At 36.2% G+C, this 19,745-nt stretch overlaps 1 protein-coding gene across 2 annotated transcripts in view; it reads left to right on the plus strand.

Annotated features, from left to right (window-relative positions):
• Nucleotides 1-19,745, plus strand: part of TBC1D9 (TBC1 domain family member 9) — a 55,192-nt gene that overhangs the window by 17,614 nt on the left and 17,833 nt on the right. For both annotated transcript variants that reach the window (XM_081959343.1, XM_081959344.1), the window contains exons 2-10: nucleotides 3,552-3,662; nucleotides 8,793-8,911; nucleotides 9,732-9,960; nucleotides 10,897-11,158; nucleotides 11,444-11,651; nucleotides 12,884-13,090; nucleotides 15,732-15,902; nucleotides 16,863-17,013; nucleotides 19,257-19,471. In XM_081959343.1, coding sequence (XP_081815469.1) covers nucleotides 3,552-3,662; nucleotides 8,793-8,911; nucleotides 9,732-9,960; nucleotides 10,897-11,158; nucleotides 11,444-11,651; nucleotides 12,884-13,090; nucleotides 15,732-15,902; nucleotides 16,863-17,013; nucleotides 19,257-19,471 — 1,673 coding nt within the window. The remainder of the gene's footprint in view (nucleotides 1-3,551; nucleotides 3,663-8,792; nucleotides 8,912-9,731; nucleotides 9,961-10,896; nucleotides 11,159-11,443; nucleotides 11,652-12,883; nucleotides 13,091-15,731; nucleotides 15,903-16,862; nucleotides 17,014-19,256; nucleotides 19,472-19,745) is intronic.

A 19,745-nucleotide genomic window follows, 5' to 3' on the forward strand; every position in this document is an offset into this window, starting at 1 on the left:
TTTGATACCCAGTGTGATTCTTTTGTAATTAGATAAAAAGATAAAGACACTCTTCAATAGAGTTTGACTGTTAATGACTTCATGGAGCCGTTTACATTGTTTTTAGCAACAATATGGAAAAGGGTTGTCATTGCTTTCATCCAGGTTGTTAATTTCATAGCCTACCCTAGCCTATAGCCCTGGAATTCCTGGTGGATTTTCATCCATATTTTTCCAAATCCAGCTGGGCTTAGGTATTTTAGGATAGTTTAGGTTGGTTGTATGTTACCACCTACCATGATCTAAGAAAAATTTATATTGGGGGCATTCACTTTTCCAGACAAGCTTAGGTAAAATTATTAACTTCTTTTCCTTGAAAGATTTTTAAATAAGAGCTTTGGCTCTCATCTGCTGGTCCCACATCACTAAAGCCACGGTGGCACAGTACTGCAGGCTACTTCTGCTGATCACCGGCTGCTAGCAGTTTCGCAGATCAAATCTCACCAGGCTCAAGGTTGCCTCTGCCTTCTATCTTTCCAAGGGGGTAAAATGAGGACCCAGATTGTTGGGGGTAATACGCTGACTCTGTAAACTGCTTAGAGGGGCTGTGAAGCGGTATATAAGTCTAAGTGCTATTGCTATTGCTATCACGATCTATTGGTTATATTCTCTCTCCAAAATAGCTGATAGGAAAACATGGTCTCAAAAAACCACTGAGGGAACAGTGGGTTGTTCTGCTTTGCCATAGTTGTGATTAGTCCTCAATTGATATCACTACTTCTCAATGTTGGCACCAAGTGAGAAAAGAAATCTAGTCAGCACTTTGCCCAGGATATATCTTCTTGTGCTTTTTGCTGGCTCTTAAAAGTACAGTAAATTTCTAATAAATCTCCTCTCTAGAAAATTGCTGCCAGGAAAAAAAATGTAACAAAAGCTACAGATATACTAAAGACAGCAGGAGCAAAATGTGGGAAATGTTGTCTTTGCCAACAAGCTTTTATTACTGCACAGCTGACTCTGACCTTTACTCCGTAATAGATTGGTGGTATGTAGTAGTATTAAGTCCTTTGGTGGGATGTAAACTTGGGGGATTTTGTATTGTCTCAACACGCCAAGAAACTATGATGTCTGCATTCAACTACTGCATTGTCAGAATTCAGAAGTACTGTAAAGTCTCAGGAACTTCACAGGCACAAAAACACATTTAAAAAATAATTCTGTTAATTGCAGATTCCCAGACAATGATTTTAAAAAATGCTGCAAAATTAATTCTTTGGACATTTAGGTGGTAAACAATAGAGATTTATGATAGTTACAATGCCTTGTAGTCATTAGATTGTGATTTGCAACCTTCCCAGCTGGCTTCCAACAAGCAAAGTCAATTGTGGAAGCCGGATTTGTTTAACAACAGTGTTGTTCACTTAACAACCACGTTATTTGCTTAACAACCATGGTGACTCACTTAATGACTATGATAACAATGGCTGTAAAATCAGGTCCAGTCAAATGATGACTGACTTAATGACTGCATTACGTAGCCAAAATTCTGATCCCAGTTGTGGTTGTTAAGACTGTCTGTGAAAATAATATGCTCAGTTTTGGGGTTCAAACAATTTCAGTGTTGTCCTATGCCAATAAATGTAGATTAGATGTTCTAGTCACATTTGATGTTTTTAAAATCCATGTGGATTGAAGAATCTATCAGAATGCATCATTTGCTAACTGATATTAAATAATATCAGTTTAATATTTGGTCATGCGATTATTGTTCTCCATAAAGCAAGCAGATGGCAGAGGCCCTATACTAGATTTAAACAAGAAGGATGTGGCAACAATGACAGAAGAAAGAGAAAAGAAATTCAGTAAGAATATAGTTTAAGAGCTGGAGAATTAGGAAGAAGTAGCCCTAAATGCCCCGTATACTTATCAAATTATTACAATAGCTGACAGTTCATAAGATTGTTTCTTTTCTTTATGCCTCAATATAAAATGGTTTCAAATCTTGTTGGAATAAGAATCTTATATGTTGGGTATTTTAAGAATACAAATATTTAAGGAAATGAAATTTGGGGAAGTAGCAAATTCTGAAACAGAAATTATCTGAGGCTGAATGATTCATTCATTTACATACATACATCTGTATACATGTAGCCCTTGGCTTGGGACTGGGTTTTGGTTGCTAAATGATGTGGTCTATGAGGATGGGTCATAAATCACTATTTCCAAGGCTGTTATAACGTGAATGAACCATCCTTAAATGAATGGTTTTAAGTCAAGGACTAATCCGGTACGGCTTCATCTAGTGGCGTAGAATAAGGTTCTTCCTGTATTTTTCATAGTCTGAATTGTCTAAAAAAAAGGGAAAGAATGATAGGAGTCGATGGTGAGTTGTTAATGAAGTCACTCTTGGACTTTTTGCAAAAAACGAAGAGAAATGTAATTTTGATTTTGGGATTTGATGATTAGAATTATATGGGATTATAGATGCAATGTATATTGTTAATTTTAGAATAAGAGTGTTTTGTTCTTTTTTCTTTACTTTTTCCTTTGGTGTTTTTTTTTTTTTTGTACTTTTATCTTTTTGTCTGATTCTTTTTTCTGTTTTCTTTTTGCCTTGCTCATTTATTTTTTATTCGTGTTTTTGAAAGTTAATAAAACTGTATTAAGAAAAAAAGTACGTCTTACCTTTTATTTTAATTGTATTAAGAATAATACTGTAAAAATATACAGAGCTATTCCATAAATTATTCATCTGGCTCAGTATTGATCATCATTCATTCAACTCACTCATTCCAGTATCCAGTCTTTGAAAAGCAGCTTGAAGATTATTGGTGATTACATTGGCTGTTGGTCTTGAAATGCTGATAAGAACTACCGCTAAGCCATCAAGCTGCTATTCCTCCTGTGCATTGAAGTGATTATGTAAAATGAGTTCCAAAAGAGAGGAGACAGGAGACTCTGCCAATGGCAAAATAACCATTGTTGAGGAATCAGGCAAATCTAGAACTGATTCTGAACTGGTGTGAAATTCTCATATAGAAATGCCCTGTTTTATCTGAAACCCTACAGCAGGGGTGTCCAAACTTGGGAACTTTAAGACTTGTGGACTTCAACTCCCAGCAGAGCTGGCTGGGGAATTCTGGGAATTGAAGTCCACAAGTCTTAAAGTTCCCAAGTTTGGACACCCCTGCCCTACAGGATCAGTAGATGAATATTTTCACTTGCCTTCCATTTGAAAACTTCAGAAATCTATGATTGGCATACCCATTATCATATGGACTTCATTAAACTTACTTGCTAATTGGGCCAGATTTTTCAATAAAAAAATTTTTTTCAATAAAATTTCAATAAAGCCTACTTTATGTCCTTTATTCTTTAAGCTGCTCAAAGTATAGGTGTAATTTTACAATATCCAAGGCCAATAATCTAAGCACTGGACTCCAATACTCACATTTTAAATATATCTTTGTCTCTGCTATTTAACTCTTTCCACAGCTAGAGTGTGTTTTAATGTGGCACACACTTTTTAGTATACAACAAGTAATATTTGCATAATTCTTTTTCCCCCTCAGGACTTCTTGTGGGAACTCTTGATGTTATGTTAGATTCAAGTGCAAGGGTAGCACCATATCGTATTCTGTATCAAGCACCAGATTCTATGATATACTGGACTATTGCTTGTGGTAAGTATTTGAACCATTTTCAAGGTATTGGTTTTTTGACCAAAGATTATTGGATGCAAAATAATACAGTTACAATGTATCAATTTTCCTTTATAATGGTTATTTTATACTAAACACTGGGCCCTATCTAACAAAATGAAATTCAATGGTGAGGAAAGCAAAGTTCTACATTTAGCAAGAAAAATGAAATTCACAGCTATAGCATAGGTGGCACCTGGCTCAATAGTAGTAACTGTGAGAGGGATATTGGAGTCCTAGTGGACTCCAGTCACTTAAATATGAGTCAGCAGTGTGCTGCAGGTGAAGAAGTATTTGTCTGAAATGGTATAGGGTTTCCTGATTGAACTGTGAATTGAACTAAAAGACCTCCAAGTTCCCTTTCAACTTTGTTATTATGTTATGTGTTCCTTGTAGATGTATTATGCTTTGGTTTCCATAAGAATTAGCCAACTTGCACAGTAAATGTGGATCATTTTTTACTTTCTGTTTACTTTTTTTAAAATCTAGTTTTCCATCTAATTCTGCAGGTAGATGCAAAGATGAAATGTTGACTTACAGATCTATTTGTGGTGCTGCTGTAGTTGAATGGTTTCTCTGTGTCCTCTGTGCATCCCTAATAATTCTGGATTCTGGCCTTTATTTTCAATAGAGTTGAAATTCCTTGAATGAGAATGCATATTTATTCTTTGTAAAATGTGGTCCACCAAATCCGCAGGACTTCTCATGCTTATTTTGCTGAATGAGAAGTCCTGTATGATTGGCTTGACTTGTCTTTGGATAGCGAATAGTGGACATAGTTGTGAGGTATTGGACTAGGACCCAATAAGCGCTAAGAAATAAATAAATAGGACCACAAAGACCAAAGTTCAGCTGTATTCTCAGCTGTGGAAATTAAATAAGTGTTGTTGTAGGGATAAAATGAAGGGAGACTTCTGTGAAAAGTCCGAAGCTAGAACTGGAATAAAGATGAATTGTGTGTACACTGAACATGATAAAGGAAAATATTGAGTATTGAATGGAGACAGGGAATGGGTTTGAGGAGCATTGTCTGTATATCATTAAAAATCTCAGGTTTCCTTCATAAATATGAGGGGTAAGTCCTAGTTTTCTGAAAGCTGAAGTTCTAAACTGTCAGATTCATTTTGATGGACTGGATATCAGGCTTTTGATAAGTTCTTTTTTAATGTTTAATTGCTACTATGAATTTAATCACACCTACTTAGGTGTTCTGATATGTTATATGCTATACCGTATTTTTCGGAGTATAAGACGCATCTTTTACCCTCAAAAAAGAGGCTGAAAATCTGGGTGCATCTTATACACTGAATAAAGTATTATTTTGCCTCCCAAAACCCTGCCCCCTTCAACAAAATGGCCGTGCATAGCCTTTAGGAGGCTTCCAGAGTGCTCCTGGGGGCTGGGGAGAGCAGAAATGAGCTAAAAACGGGGCATTTTTTGCTCAATTTCCCACCCCCAGCCCCCAGGAGCACTCTATAAGCCTCCTAAAGGCTATGCATGCCCTTTTTTTGACAAAAAAACAGACCCATTTTTTCCTCTTTTTTGGCGGTCCCCACCTCCAGGATCACTCTACAAGCCTCCTACCCTTTTTTAAAAAAACAAACGGGCCATTTTTGGGAGGTCTGCAGAGTGCAAAAACTTTTTTTAATTTGGCTCTTCAAAATCTTGGTGCGTCTTATACTCAGAAAAATACGGTAAGTAGAAGATTCCATATTTAAGGGCCCATTCATGTACAATTTGGGATAAGTTTATTGCATGCAGATGGGGCAGTGGTTCTTTTACCCAGATTTCAATTTATATATATTTATATTTATATTTATATTTATATTTATATAATATATATATATTACTCAAATAATTTATGTTGTGAACATGGAATTAATAACTTACTAAACTATAGGACTTTCACGTTAAAATATTACAGATGTGAGGGAAGAGTTATTTTGGATGTTTGAGCATGCAAGCATATAGAAATTGGAGACAGACTAGCTCAGATTTCAGTGCTTAACAATATATTTTCATACATTAATTTCAAGCATAGTCCAGTGCACTTATCAGATAAGAGGGTCTGCTCCTCTGGTTCAATTATGCAGGCTTTTCAGAGTGAAGCATGTTCCAAGAAATGCGAAGCCTCTCTGGAAGAGAGACAGAATGATGTCATTCCTCATCAGCAGACCAGGATCAGATATAAGCTTATGCTTGCACTTCAGAAACAATATTCTGTAAGCTCTGTAGGAGGTTAAGAAACAGTTTATTTCCGCATTACATCCACCAGTGCCTTTCTGACAGAATTCTAATAGGCTTTTCAATGATTTAGAGAATATGTATTGCAGCATTCATATTCATTTCAAAATACTGTTATTGATTGCGAGCTCAATTCAGCTATGATTACACATACTCAACATACTATACTGTTTCTGGGTAAGTATCATTAGGAAGAATACAGAAAAAGGAGTAAGCAATAGTAAGCCAAAAAATGGAAGCCATGAAGTAAGAAAAATAGAATAGAATAACAGAGTTAGAAGGGACTCTGGAGGTCTTCTAATCCAACCCCCTGTTCAAGCAGGAGACCCTATACCATTTCAAACAAATGTCTGTCCAATCTCTTCTTAAAAACCTCCAGTGATAGAGCACCCATAATTTGTGAAGGCAAAACCTGTCCCTCTGGTTAATTATTATCACTGTCAGGAAATTTCTCCCTAGTTCTACATTGGCACTCTCCTTAATTAGTTTCCATCCATTGTTTCTTGTCCTGCCTTCTCTTGCTTTGGAGAATAGTTGGCCCCCTCTTTTTTGTGGCAGCCCCTCAAATATTGGAACACTTCCATTATGTCATCCCTAGTCCTTCTTTCCACCACACTAGACAAAACCTAATTTCTGCAACCATTCTTCATGTGTTTTAGCCTCCAGCCTCCTAATCGTCTTTGTTATTCTTCTATGCTTTTTCCAGAGTCTCGACATCTTTTTTATAATACGGTTACCAGAATCTATAGTTTATGCCGCCATCAGTCTCTATCTGTCTCCACATCTTTCTGTCCTTACAAATAATACTTTCTCCAGTTAGAATATCATGGCCATCAACACAAGAAAGCCTTTTGCATTTATAAATAAATGCCTGAAGTATAGATGCAGGTATCACACACCTTTGTTTGCATCATGATCAGTGCTGAACCACGCAGTGTGCATTTATAGAATGCTTCTTGTGTATGCTTTCCTTCCATCATTATAGTTCTCGTCCACTTCCCCAGCCAACCTTCACTTTCATATTTTTGTAAGACCTTCCTTGTAAAGCATATTCACTTTATTGTATCCTTTCTTTCAGTCCATAAGCATAAAATAAACTTTATCCTATTTATGCATTCCTCAGTGATCCAGGATGACCAATATTCTGCAAATTCAGCAGTTAGTTAACTCAGAAGGGCTCAAAAGTAACAAACCTGCTTCTTCGGTGAAAACCCTATTTCATTTAGGATGTAAATGGAAACAGAGAACCAGATGTTTCTGAAGAAAGAGCAGCTTTGTCTTCTTGTGATTTCACTTCAGCCCCTTTGGTCACAGGCCTCCACAGCCTTCAGACACGGGTTACAATTTCTATGGCATCTCCAGTCCTGCCTACGGTGGACATTGTACAGCTGGATATCATCCACAGATTGATGATACCTCATCCTGAACTACTGGGTGACTTTTCCAGTTGTTTCATGAAGATGCTAAAATGTAGGAGTGAGAAAAAGGAATCCTTCAGATTTATCCACTGAGCTGATTACGACCATTCATACCTATAACATCATTTCCCTTACCGTTAGTTTCACTTACACACAATGAACCTATTTTTTATTTATTAATTTCATTTGTAAATTCATGCTCCTTACCACTTACATTCCAAGTCGCAATTTTCATATGCCCTACTCATCACTGTGTGGTTGATAGAAGCTGATGATAATAGAATCTTGCAAGTCTGTTTTTGATGTTCTTCCTCTTTGTTCAGTGAATTATGGAGGTGCCTGCCTGAGCCATGTCATATATAATCAAGGGTCTCCAACCTTGGAAACTTTAAGACTTGTGGACTTCAACTCTCAGAATTCCTCAGCCAGCTTTGCTCCACAAGTCTTAAAGTTGCCACGGTTGGAGACCTCTGATATAGGTCAAAAGTTGCAAAGGTTGAAGAGAGTATCAGTAAGTTTTGGTTCCTGTTGGCCTGTATGTCACAAATGCAGTTAAAGTTCACTTTTACTGCTGATATGCTCATGTTGTTCTGGACAAACTAAGATCTCTTATCTACAGACTGCCTTGTAATCTATCATACTGTTACCCTGCCTTCCATCAGCCAGTATGTGTATGCAGTCTACACAGAGAGCACCTCCAAGGAAATTGAAACAGCTTTTTAAATCCTAATGAGAATAATACATTTTTGATATTACATGAAGTTTGGTAAGAGTATTGTTTAATAATTTGTAAGGGATAAACTTTTCTACATATCTATGTCTGATTCCATTTCCTATCACACTAGGTCAGAAAAAGAATAGGGGTCATTCTCCTGTTCACCTTTTTCGGTTTATATTGTGAAAATATTATATTAACTGTTTGCCAGGCAGTTATTTCTCATGAGTGTGAAAGAACATGAACTCTGCTTGGGACAAGGTGGAGAAACGATGCCAAAGAACAGTAACAAACAAGTCCTGAATTCTACAGATCAAAGACACAACAGCAAACTAATACCATACAAAGATGCCTTTCAGCAAAAACATCCCAAAGCTTTAATTTCCAGTATCAAATAATTCTCAGTTCTTCAGGATGACCACAAAAAATGCGGCTTGGTTAAATTTTTAATGAGCAAAACAGGGTTTATATTCTGAATTGCTGTGAAATTATCAAGCAAGGCATGGATCCTTAGTTTTTAGTTTAATCAAAAACTAGCTTGTTTAAAATGAGAAGTGAACCTCAGTGAGATGAGAAGGAAAAAAAGAAGACGATGACCTTTCCAGGCAAGTGCTACATCAGAAGGCAGCATTGAAAACTGTTTGATAATCACTAGTAATAGTTGTACTAAAACTTTTTGTGCATGTGTTCTTCATAATGGAGTAATTTTACAAATACCTCCTGTCCCTGCCTTAGGTTGCTCAAGAAAAGAAATAACTGAGCATTGGGAATGGCTTGAACATAATTTACTACAAACTCTTTCTATCTTTGAAAATGAAAATGATATAAACACTTTTGTCAGAGGAAAAATACAGGTATTGTATTTTTTTGCTCTGTTTAATATATATGTGACTAGGAAAAGCCAGTATATAATAGTACTTTATATCTGATTTTCTTGTGTGTGCATTTGTAAAAAATATGATTCTCATAAACAGTATAATATTGTTTGAACGATCAGAGTAATCAATGCCAGTATTAAATGATATCCATAGGAAGAGGTTCAAACTGATATTTTAAAAACATGCCAGTTCCACCACAATTTCTAAAATGTTGATGGAGTCATACTGTCACTTTCGCTCACACATACATCCACACATAACTTACAGAGGTTGACTGTCATTTTTCAAAAGCAGATTTGCCATGCAGTTTGGCTGTTTTTATGTAGACGAATGAATTCAATCTGGTTTAGCAGAGCCTAACAAGTTATGAGTAATACGAGGATTTGTACTTTCTCATCCAAAAATTTATTATGCGAAGGATGAATAATGTGAGGCTCTTGAGCTGAATGGCACTCACATGCCTGTGAATAGCATTAGCTTACCACCAGAATATCTTGAATAATGACCATAACAAACGTCTTGCAATGTTGTTATATCTTATGAGATCAAGCTATTCTATTTTTGTAGACAATCTCATGAAGCTCTGGCATTTATTTATTTGTTTCCTGAAACATAATATGAAATTGTGCAGTTATAATTATAATTATTTAAGATTTTTCTTGAATTCTTTTATTTCTAAATTAGTGGATCAGTATGTGTACATTATGATAGGGATCGTAATTTAAATACTAGAAGTGAAAGGCAAAGGGTATAGTTGCTTTGAGAATTCCAAGAGCTCCTGTATGATCTACTTCAGGGTATCATCGCAGAGTACAACAAAATCAATGGTATTCGGGAAGATGATGACACGGCTAAATTTAAGGAAGCAACAGTGAAGTTCCATAAATTGTTTGGGATGCCAGAGGAGGAGAAACTTGTGAATTACTATTCCTGCAGTTATTGGAAAGGGAAAGTCCCACGTCAGGGCTGGATGTATCTCAGCATTAACCATCTATGTTTCTATTCTTTTCTCATGGGTCGAGAAGGTAGGAATGAACGTCTTCTTATTGAATTATTAACAGGTTCATTTATACAAATGTACAGTATGTATGATTTAATGTTGTGCTTATTCTCATGTTCAGGAATTGGAGGTAAGAAAATAAGTATTAGAATAACAGGCATAAGGAAAGGTGGTTTAATAAACTGTAGAAACTACACTGTTATTTCACTGAACATTCTTCAGTGATTAATATTACCATATACAATATGTCATACAGAAGAAGAAGAAGCATACAGTATATATATAAAATGCTGAAGCAAAATAGTTAATTCATACTTAGCTGACAACATTATTTCCAAAGGATTTTAGGTTTTGCTCCAAGTAACTGCACATAATTCATGGACATACATGTGTGAACCCTTTTTTATTCATGTTAACATTTTTAAGAGGCTTCTAGCTTTGCATTTTGTCACTGATATTCTGTCACCAGGATAATTGCCTGTATTTTTACCGCCTGAATTGATTTAGCTCTATTTAAGACTAGTGGATCTTTATTTAAAATTTACATTGTATGAACTAATAAGTGCTTAAGGAATTTAATGTTTGTATCTTGGTTGTTTTTTTGTTGAGCTTTATTGGTTTAGTGTACAATTATAAAATGATTTAATTCTCTATCAGATGTGTGTAGGGATAGGTTTTTATCTGTAAAACAATTAACTAGTCAGATAGTGTGGTAAATATATAGATTTATCAGACAGTAGACAAATCCTTTCAACTGATAACTGCATAATACTAGTGACTCAATCAGTTGAAAGTACTGAGACTAACATTTGAGCAAACTTTCAAAGGACTTACCATAAATCTGTATTTAGTTACATATGCAAGTAGTTTATAAAATTTTTATAATGTTACCACCTGATTCCTGAATTTGGAACTATTGAATTGTTACTGTTTCTGCTAAAGCCACATTTTTCTTTAATAGCTAAACTTGTCATCCGATGGGTAGATATCACCCAGCTTGAGAAGAATGCAACTCTGCTGTTACCTGATGTGATTAAAGTTAGCACAAGATCCAGTCAGCATTTCTTTTCTGTGTTTCTCAATATCAGTGAAACATTTAAACTAATGGAACAACTTGCTAACATAGCTATGAGGCAACTTTTGGACAATGAAGGCTTTGAGCAGGACAAGTCACTCCCCAGACTTAAGAAGAAGTCTCCTAAAAAAGTATCTGCCCTAAAACGGTAGGATTTGGAATCAGTTGTTATAGTACAGCGCAAAGTAAGCAACTTGCCTGCTGGTTTAGCATTATGTTTCGGCCCACGACCACTACTATAAAAAGTCTAATAAACATGCAATCTTATACATTTGTTTTAAGCCCTGTTAATATAAATGTTACTTTATATATGTAAAATAGTACCATAAACAATATACTTTGTTGCTTATTTTTAACGTTAAAGTAAGAACTATATGAGATATGTGCATGCAACTGGAATATTGCCATTGAAATTGGAAATGCTGTTTTATAGGGATCTGGATGCCAGGGCAAAAAGTGAAAGGTACCGTGCTTTGTTCCGGCTTCCAAAGGATGAAAAACTAGATGGACATACAGATTGTACACTGTGGACCCCATTTAATAAAATGCACATTTTGGGCCAAATGTTTGTGTCTACAAATTACATTTGTTTCAATAGCAAAGAAGAAAATCTCTGCAGTCTCATCATCCCACTTTGGGAGGTCAGTACAAAACATGCTGGTTTTATTATATTGTGATTACTTACGAACATTCAAGATAGCTGATCAAGGCAGGGGCCCAGCCCACGAGCATGGCTTCATCAGTGATACCTGAAGTCTTGCTTGGAATCTTCTCTGGCATTAGAATGTGGTGCTAGGCCCTGGTCTCTTCTCCCCTGCTGGTCTGTTTTGGCTTCGTAAAGCTTTTTGCTGCTTGTGTGCGTCTCTTATGGTGGATCTCTCAGGGCCTACCCAGTGGTGGGATTCAAATAATTTAACAACCGGTTATCTGCCCTAATGATTTCTTCCAACAGCCAGTTCACCAAACTGCTCAGAAAGTTACCAACCAGTTCTCCCGAAGTAGTGCAAAGTGGCTGAATCCCACCACTGGGCCTACCCCATCCATGAGGTAGCCCATGCGCGATTAATTACTCACGTGTTTGTTTAAGGGTGTCATCAGAGAAAGCAGAGTGTGGGTTGTTAAGCAAGGCTGTCTCACTTAACAGTTGTCACCATTTGCAACCATAATTGGCAGGCTCTATTATGGTTGTAGGTCAAATATTACTTGTACACACGGCTGCTCACTGTTCAGTCAGTAATCCATATATTGTTACCTCACTTATTACCACCCAGGGCATCACCCAATTGTCACAAATTTTAATTTTCTCTGTGATCAGGAAATTATCATTTACCATCCGCAAGATCTAACTTGGACCAACAAGTTGTCATATTTCTTGCAATAGCTGTGATTCTTTTTTAAGAAGAATTTGAACACTGAATTCATGTTTATGGATTCATTTACAGACATTATTTATTACAGAAGGTCTCTGTATATTAGACGTACTATTTTATCAATAATTAGCAATTATGAATTAACTATTAATATTTAAATTTAAAATACATCTAAAAACTACTAAATAATGCAAAATACGAAGTGTAAAATAGGATGGCTATGGAGATGACAAAATATTACATATTTGGATGATTTAATCTTTCCTTATGCAATACTAAAACAAGTATGCTGAAAGTTTATAATGTTGCCTGGGTTTCTAGAATTAGCTTTTATAATCCCTGATCACTCATAACAACTTTATAGCTTTTTTCAGAATTTCAAAACTGCTATTATGCTGGTGTGTGACCAAATTAAAGATGCGGTTGATGGAGAACTACCTCTTCCAGTGTATCAATTCATTTAGACTTTATTTTGGTCCTTCTATTTCCATGTGTATCATTAGGTGACGATTGTTGAAAAGGCGGATAGCTCAAGCGTCTTACCTAGTCCATTATCGATCAGCACTAAAAACCGAATGACATTCCTCTTTGCCAATTTGAAAGACAGAGACTTTCTAGTGCAGAGAATTTCTGATTTCCTCCAGAAAACTACTTCCAAAATTTATTCTGAAAGAGAGATTTCTGGAAGTTACAATAGTTCAGATGATGAGGTGAGTCAATAGTCACTTTAAGTTTAACTTGATTATATAATTATTAACCCAGGTAAGATGGGTTAATCACTAAATCTTGATTTGCACTTTTCCATTCTTTGGTTTTGTTCTACGCCTTTGGGTTGATATTGTTTTCTGGTGATTGCCTATTTTCTCTCTCTTTCTAGTGACTGCAAATCCCTATTGTTTTCTTGGAAACATTTTTTGGAAGTGTTTTATCATTGCCTTCTTCCTAAGGCTGAGAGAGAGAGAGAAAGAGAGAGAGGTGGAGAGTCATTCAACTGGATGTTTTGTGACAAAGACAGGAATAGAACTCATGGTCTCCATGAGTTTCTACCTTGGTCTCTTTAATAACTACATCAAATTAGCTCTGTGTACTTGCCCTAACGATTTACCATTTTTTATAAGTTGGGTTGGGTTTTGTCTTAATGTGAGCTAGTTGAATATTAAAGTACATAACTATAAATACCAAATCATAATATTTGGTTTTGCTTAAAGGATTTTCAATCAGTCTGTACATCCAATCCAATTTAGTAGAGAGCAGAGAATCTTTCATATTTAATCTCAGCCTTAGAACCATTATTCCATATTACATATTGCTTCTATTTAAAAAGACTGTTTTAAGATTAAATCTAAAGAAAAAAACTCAAATTCACAAGCTATCATCTTGTCTGAATCCACAAAATGCCAACTGTTGAGTTTTGAATGTTTACCAGATTGCAAATAAAATGCAAGGCGGTAAAATTTCAAAGAAATATATTGGTCTAATGTGTATATAACATAATATTTCTAAAAGCTATTTTGTGCGCATTAAAAATGAATTTGAAACACAGACTTAATCTTTAACTATTTAAAATGTTTGCTTTTACTTAATTACCTGAATGATTTGTTTGCAAATGTCTGGCTCTTTCTGCATGTAGCTGATTTATCAGTAGCTGAAAGTTATAAATACTCTCTCAGTCAGGAAGCCATCAATAGCCCTCTGTTTCTGCTGTTGTCTCAACAGAACCATAAGCATCTGCCTAGCTTGTGATGCAGTAAGTTAAATGCAGTTCACAAAGCATGGTGGCAGATTAGAAGCTTTTTCATAAGTCTATTTTTAAGTGGAAAATGATCAGAGCACAAGGGTACTTAAAGCAGAGTTTTTACAATATGTAACAGGAGACCGTTTAATTCTGTTAGTCTTAAGATGTTCAAGTTTGTCATGGAAATGTCAATATAATAGTGTTTTCAATTTGGTGGTCTAAGTTGAACCATGATTCCTTTCCTCCAGTTGTCACTGAGAACTATGTAGTTCACATATTTTGTTAGAGAACTATGAGACAACTTGCTTGGTTAAAATCAATTCAGGACTGAATTAAAAGAAACCTGCGCTAGATCTCACTTGTAAATACTTTTGTAAGTCTTTCGTAGCAATTAGTGGCACACAGCATCTGCAACATCACAGAATGGTATCCATTGACTTCCAAAATAATGTAAAAATATTTTAATGATATCTAATTGTTATGAGATGGAAAACCTACAACATTTCCAGCTTTCATCAAATTTTAACTATGTATTTATTTTTAAATTTAAATATTTTGCTTAAAGGGAGAATGTGTGTTTCTTAAAGCTTTGTTTTAATGCCAGAACTTCAGTGCTGAAATCCTCTTTCTGCAGTTTATCTGATTCTCAGTGATTTTATATGGATCCATATTTATAAGCAATTACTGTGCATATATCTTAATTTGGATTAAAAGCTGCAGGCAGCTGATACAAAGGGTGGGGGGTGGGGATAGTCTTCCTGTTTTTGGACTTCAAACACATTTGGCAAAAGTGCACTTTTTTCTGCCGCAGTGCCTTTCATCCTCAGCTGCTTGAATTACTCAAGCTCAGCACTAAAAGTGGGAGGGAGGGAGGATGAGCAGTGTGATAAAAGTATGAGTTAAACTTGTTTCCTATCTTAAAGCTTTTAAAACATGGGCACTATTATCCTAGCAGAGGTCCAATATTGGTCCTCATGTTTTGGTTCTGTCCATTCTTGAGCTCTCTATGAAATATGTGGGCTCCCCATAACCAGCCCTCCTCCCCAGTTTCTAATTACATGAACAGACTGAGGAAGTAGTAGCGTTTATCCTTGAGAAGAGAAGCGCAATAAAGAATATGGTATCACTTTTAAAATATTTGACAGGCTTTCACAGAGGAAAGCTCAAAATCTTTTTTTTTTTTATGCCAGATAGCAAGACATGGAATCATGGATATAAGTTACAGGAATGCAGATTTAAATTGTGTTCCTGTGTTCAGACCAGAGGTGGTATTCAGCAGGTTCTGACCTGTTCTGGAGAACCGGTAGCGGAAATTTTGAGTACTGGTAAATACCACCTCTGATTGGCCCCGCCCCCATCTATTCTCTGCCTCCTGAGTCCCAGCTGATTGGGAGGAAATGGGGATTTTGCAGTAACCTTCCCCTGGAGTGGGGAGGGAATGGAGATTTTACGGTATCCTTCCACTGCCACACCCACCAAGCCACACCCATGGAACCGGTAGTAACAATTTTTGAATGCCACCACTGATTCAGACAAATATTAGCTGTTTGTCAGGGCTGCTTTAATTTGGAATCCTGTACCAAGCAGGGGTTAAAATGCTGTATGATTCCCTTCAGGTTTATTCAAGGGCAAGTAGCGTCCTTTCATCAAGCCCTCAGAGAAGCCTGAACTCTGAGGTGGATGGAGACCAGCACTTCAATTTGAATGGAAACAGCGTCCCAACTGTAACACAGGCCCTAATGACCATGTATCGTCGGCGTTCTCCAGAGGAATTCAACCCTAAATTAGTAGGCTGATTATTATTATTTTTTGCTCTTAGTTGTATAACAAAAATACTGTCCTTGTACATTTTAAAATATGTGAATGTAAATTATATCTACACCAATTTCTTGATTAGGATGGTGGGTGAAGCCAGTTTTGAAAAATATTTAACATCTTACAATACAATACAATAATACAATACAATACAATAGCAGAGTTGGAAGGGACCTTGGAGGTCTTCTAGTCCAACCCCCTGCCTAGGCAGGAAACCCTATACCATTCCAGACAAATGGCTATCCAACATCTTCTTAAAGACTTCCAGTGTTGGGGCATTCACAACTTCTGGAGGCAAGCTGTTCCACTGATTAATTGTTCTAACTGTCAGGAAGTTTCTCCTCAGTTCTAAGTTGCTTCTCTCCTTGATTAGTTTCCACCCATTGCTTCTTGTTCTGTCCTCAGGTGCCTTGGAGAAATCTTCATTAATTTAAACTTTGTAATATCATGTCTGCCTTTTTAATGCTTTGAAGAATTAAAACATAACTTACTCCAAATGAAAAAGAATAAGATATATCATTGACAAAAATCTATTTCATTGTTCTCTGAATTATTTATGTGTTTTTTATGATGGCAAGAATGATGTTGTACAGTGATGGTGAAAGTCTCTTGGTTGAAAAAGATTGTCACAAGTAATTGTTCCTCAGATTGTTTCCATCATCTGTATCCTCAGCTTACACAGAGTTAATTAATTATGTGGCATCAAAAATGTTTTGTTTGATCAAATAAATATGCTTTTGAAATTAACACGCCAAGAAAGCTTTATTGTAAGACTAGTCAGATGTACCATCCCCAAATAAAATTAAGGATCATAATTAAATGTCAGGATGAGAAGGGTTATTTCATCATATTTGGACACAAGATTAATTGATTTTTATTACACAGCATGGTTTCCCTGGGTATTTTATGCTATCATATCTATTACTTTTAAGGCAAAAGAATTTTTGAAAGAAGAAGCTTGGAAAATGCATTTTGCTGAGTATGGCCAAGGTATCTGTATGTATCGTACAGAGAAAACAAGAGACCTTGCATTAAAAGGTATTCCTGAAAATATGAGAGGGGAACTCTGGTTGCTCTTGTCAGGTAAGTGTCAGTGGGTAACATACTTCTAGAAGGTTTTATCAGCAATTGGTTTACCTCAGGGGTGTCCAAAGTTGGGAACTTTAAGACTTGTGGACTTCAACTCCCAGAATTCCCCAGCCAGCTATGCTGGCTGGGGAATTCTGGGAGTTAAAGTCCACAAGTCTTAAAGTTCCCAACTTTGGACACCCCTGGTACTTGCTTCTGGGGAATTCATCATGTACAACGTAGGAGATCCAAATGTTGACTGCAAGCAAATGGGAAGCAATAGTTGCATTGCTGAGCATTATTATTCAGGAGAACATTTCTCTGATTTCATCAAAGCTAATTTGGTGATACTTGCTTTTTTCAAGGGGCAAGTGGACTTTTTGCTTTTTTTAAAGACATTTCGCTTCACATTCAACAAGCTTCTTCAGTTCTGACTGAATGATGGGGAATGGAAGAATTTGCAGACATTTGCGTTCTTTTATAATAAATAAATAATAAATTTGAATTTATTAGCCGCTCCCTTTCCAGGCAGGACTTGGGGCGGCGTACACTAGGACATATATAAACATACATATATACAAAGACATACATGCACGGAGGAGGTAATAGATTACAACATTTAGACAATTAAAACCATTAACATACCCCAATAATAAAAACCCAATATACAATACAATTTAAAATTTAAAAAAGACAGTCAGGAGGAATATGGAAAATTACGGTTGAGCCAGGCCAGATAATTGAAAGAGGTGGGTCTTCAACTGTACACGGAAGGAGCGGAGATTGGAAATAATCCTGATGTCACGGGGGAGGTCATTCCACAGGGCTGGGCCCATTTTAGTGACACGTTAAGGTCACCTGGAGGTTTATCTGTGTCATCAAGGTCACCTGATGTGCAAATAGGTGTGTCGGCTTCTTGGAAAGGAATGTGTTGCAGACTGGAGATAGATGATGTCATATCCCCCCCCCTCTGTTGAGAGAGGGCTGTTCAATTTTGATATAGATGGGTTCTTTGACCCCTCTTTCAAACCAGTGGTCCTCTCTGTCCAAAATGTGGACTTTGCTGTCTTCAATAGCTTCTTGGATAAGAAGCAAAACGTCTTCAAATAAAAACAAGAAAGTCTAGTTGCCTCTTTAAAAAAAGCACCTGTGGGCTACCATGACCTGGATGACAGAATCTCCATAGACAGATAATTTGGGGATATATTTGTTTAGAAATAAATAGAAATAGAGATACCGAATCTAAATAATTAATTACTTTAAAATGTTAAGTTCCCCCCCCTTCCCAAATTATGGAATGAATAGTATAATTTAAGGCTCTGGATAAACTTTGTAGACTATCAAGAGAAAAGCACACCTCTTAATATGTGTTTACATTGGCTGTTGAAGTAGAGCTCTACTGTCATCTTTAAATGAATCCATATATACATATATGTGTGTACAATATGCACTCCCACATTAGTGTGTTTGTTTGATACATTGGTTCATTCAGAATAAATATTGTCATCTAACAAACTTACGTTAAGGAAAAGAAACAGATTAGCAATTCACTGGCAAACCAAATAGCAATAGTTAATCAATATGTAGGATTTTAATTAAAAAATATCTTTTCATAAAGTTGGGTCCCCCAAAAACACTTTAGAAGCACCCAGCAGTTTGGATATATAACCTTTTAAAAAACTTTATATAGTTAGCATCCTTTCATAAGACACAGAGTGTTTCTGTTACATCTTTAAAATGTGGGGGTGGGGTGGGTCAAACAATGAATTACAATATTCCTAAAAGTCAGCTGATCTCTTGAGCATGAGAATGATCTATGCAGTTAATTGGTGTTTTTAAATTAAAGTATAAAGTATTATAAAATGCAAAATACAAATGTAGATAAAAGAACAGTGAGAGGGAAGGGTAAGGGGAAAGAGAAGTGAGGAAAGGTAGGGAAAATAAAAGAAAAAGAAGCATTGTCTTTTGACTCTCTGTTGCAGTAGAATAGGGCATTAACATCAAATCACTGCCTTTTGTTTTTCCATAATAATATGAAAAAATCATTTCTATAAAGATCTAGCAATCTAATCTATAAAACCCAAAGTCCAGGTTCCATTCTTTTCCACATTAAGCACAAAATTCAGAAACAGTTTCCACGTGGAAACAAAAGTACTTGATCTGTGCAGTTAATTTGACTCTTATCCTACATCTATTATCTCTCTCTATATGTGTGTATATATATATATATTTGTCAATATACTCGTTTGCATTTCTAGGAGCAATTAATGAAATGGTCACCCACGCTGGCTATTATGAAGACTTGGTGGAGAAATCTATGGGGAAATACAATCTTGCAACAGAAGAGATTGAGCGGGATTTGCATCGCTCTCTTCCGGAGCATCCAGCCTTCCAGAATGAGATGGGTATTGCGGCTCTGCGGCGAGTCCTAACTGCATATGCATTTAGAAATCCAAACATAGGATACTGCCAGGTATCATAAAATAGATTCTTTCACTCACTAATGCTTTTCTTGTTTAGTTCAGTCTTTCTCAATCTTCCGTATGAAGCTGAAAACCTACCTGTTTCGACTAGCTGACCTGGCATAACTCTACAACCTCCCCAGCCCAGGGCATTTTTAATTGTAATTTTAGTTTTTAAGGGTTAATTTTACTGGGGTTTTAACTTTTTAAGTATTGTAACTTATTTATTTATTCTTACCTCTCTATACGCTATATAATACCTTTGTACGTCGCCCCGAGTCCCTG

The sequence above is a fragment of the Natrix helvetica genome, assembly GCF_964273705.1.
Source record: "Natrix helvetica genome assembly, chromosome: 7".
Classification (NCBI taxonomy): Eukaryota; Metazoa; Chordata; class Lepidosauria; order Squamata; family Natricidae; genus Natrix; species Natrix helvetica.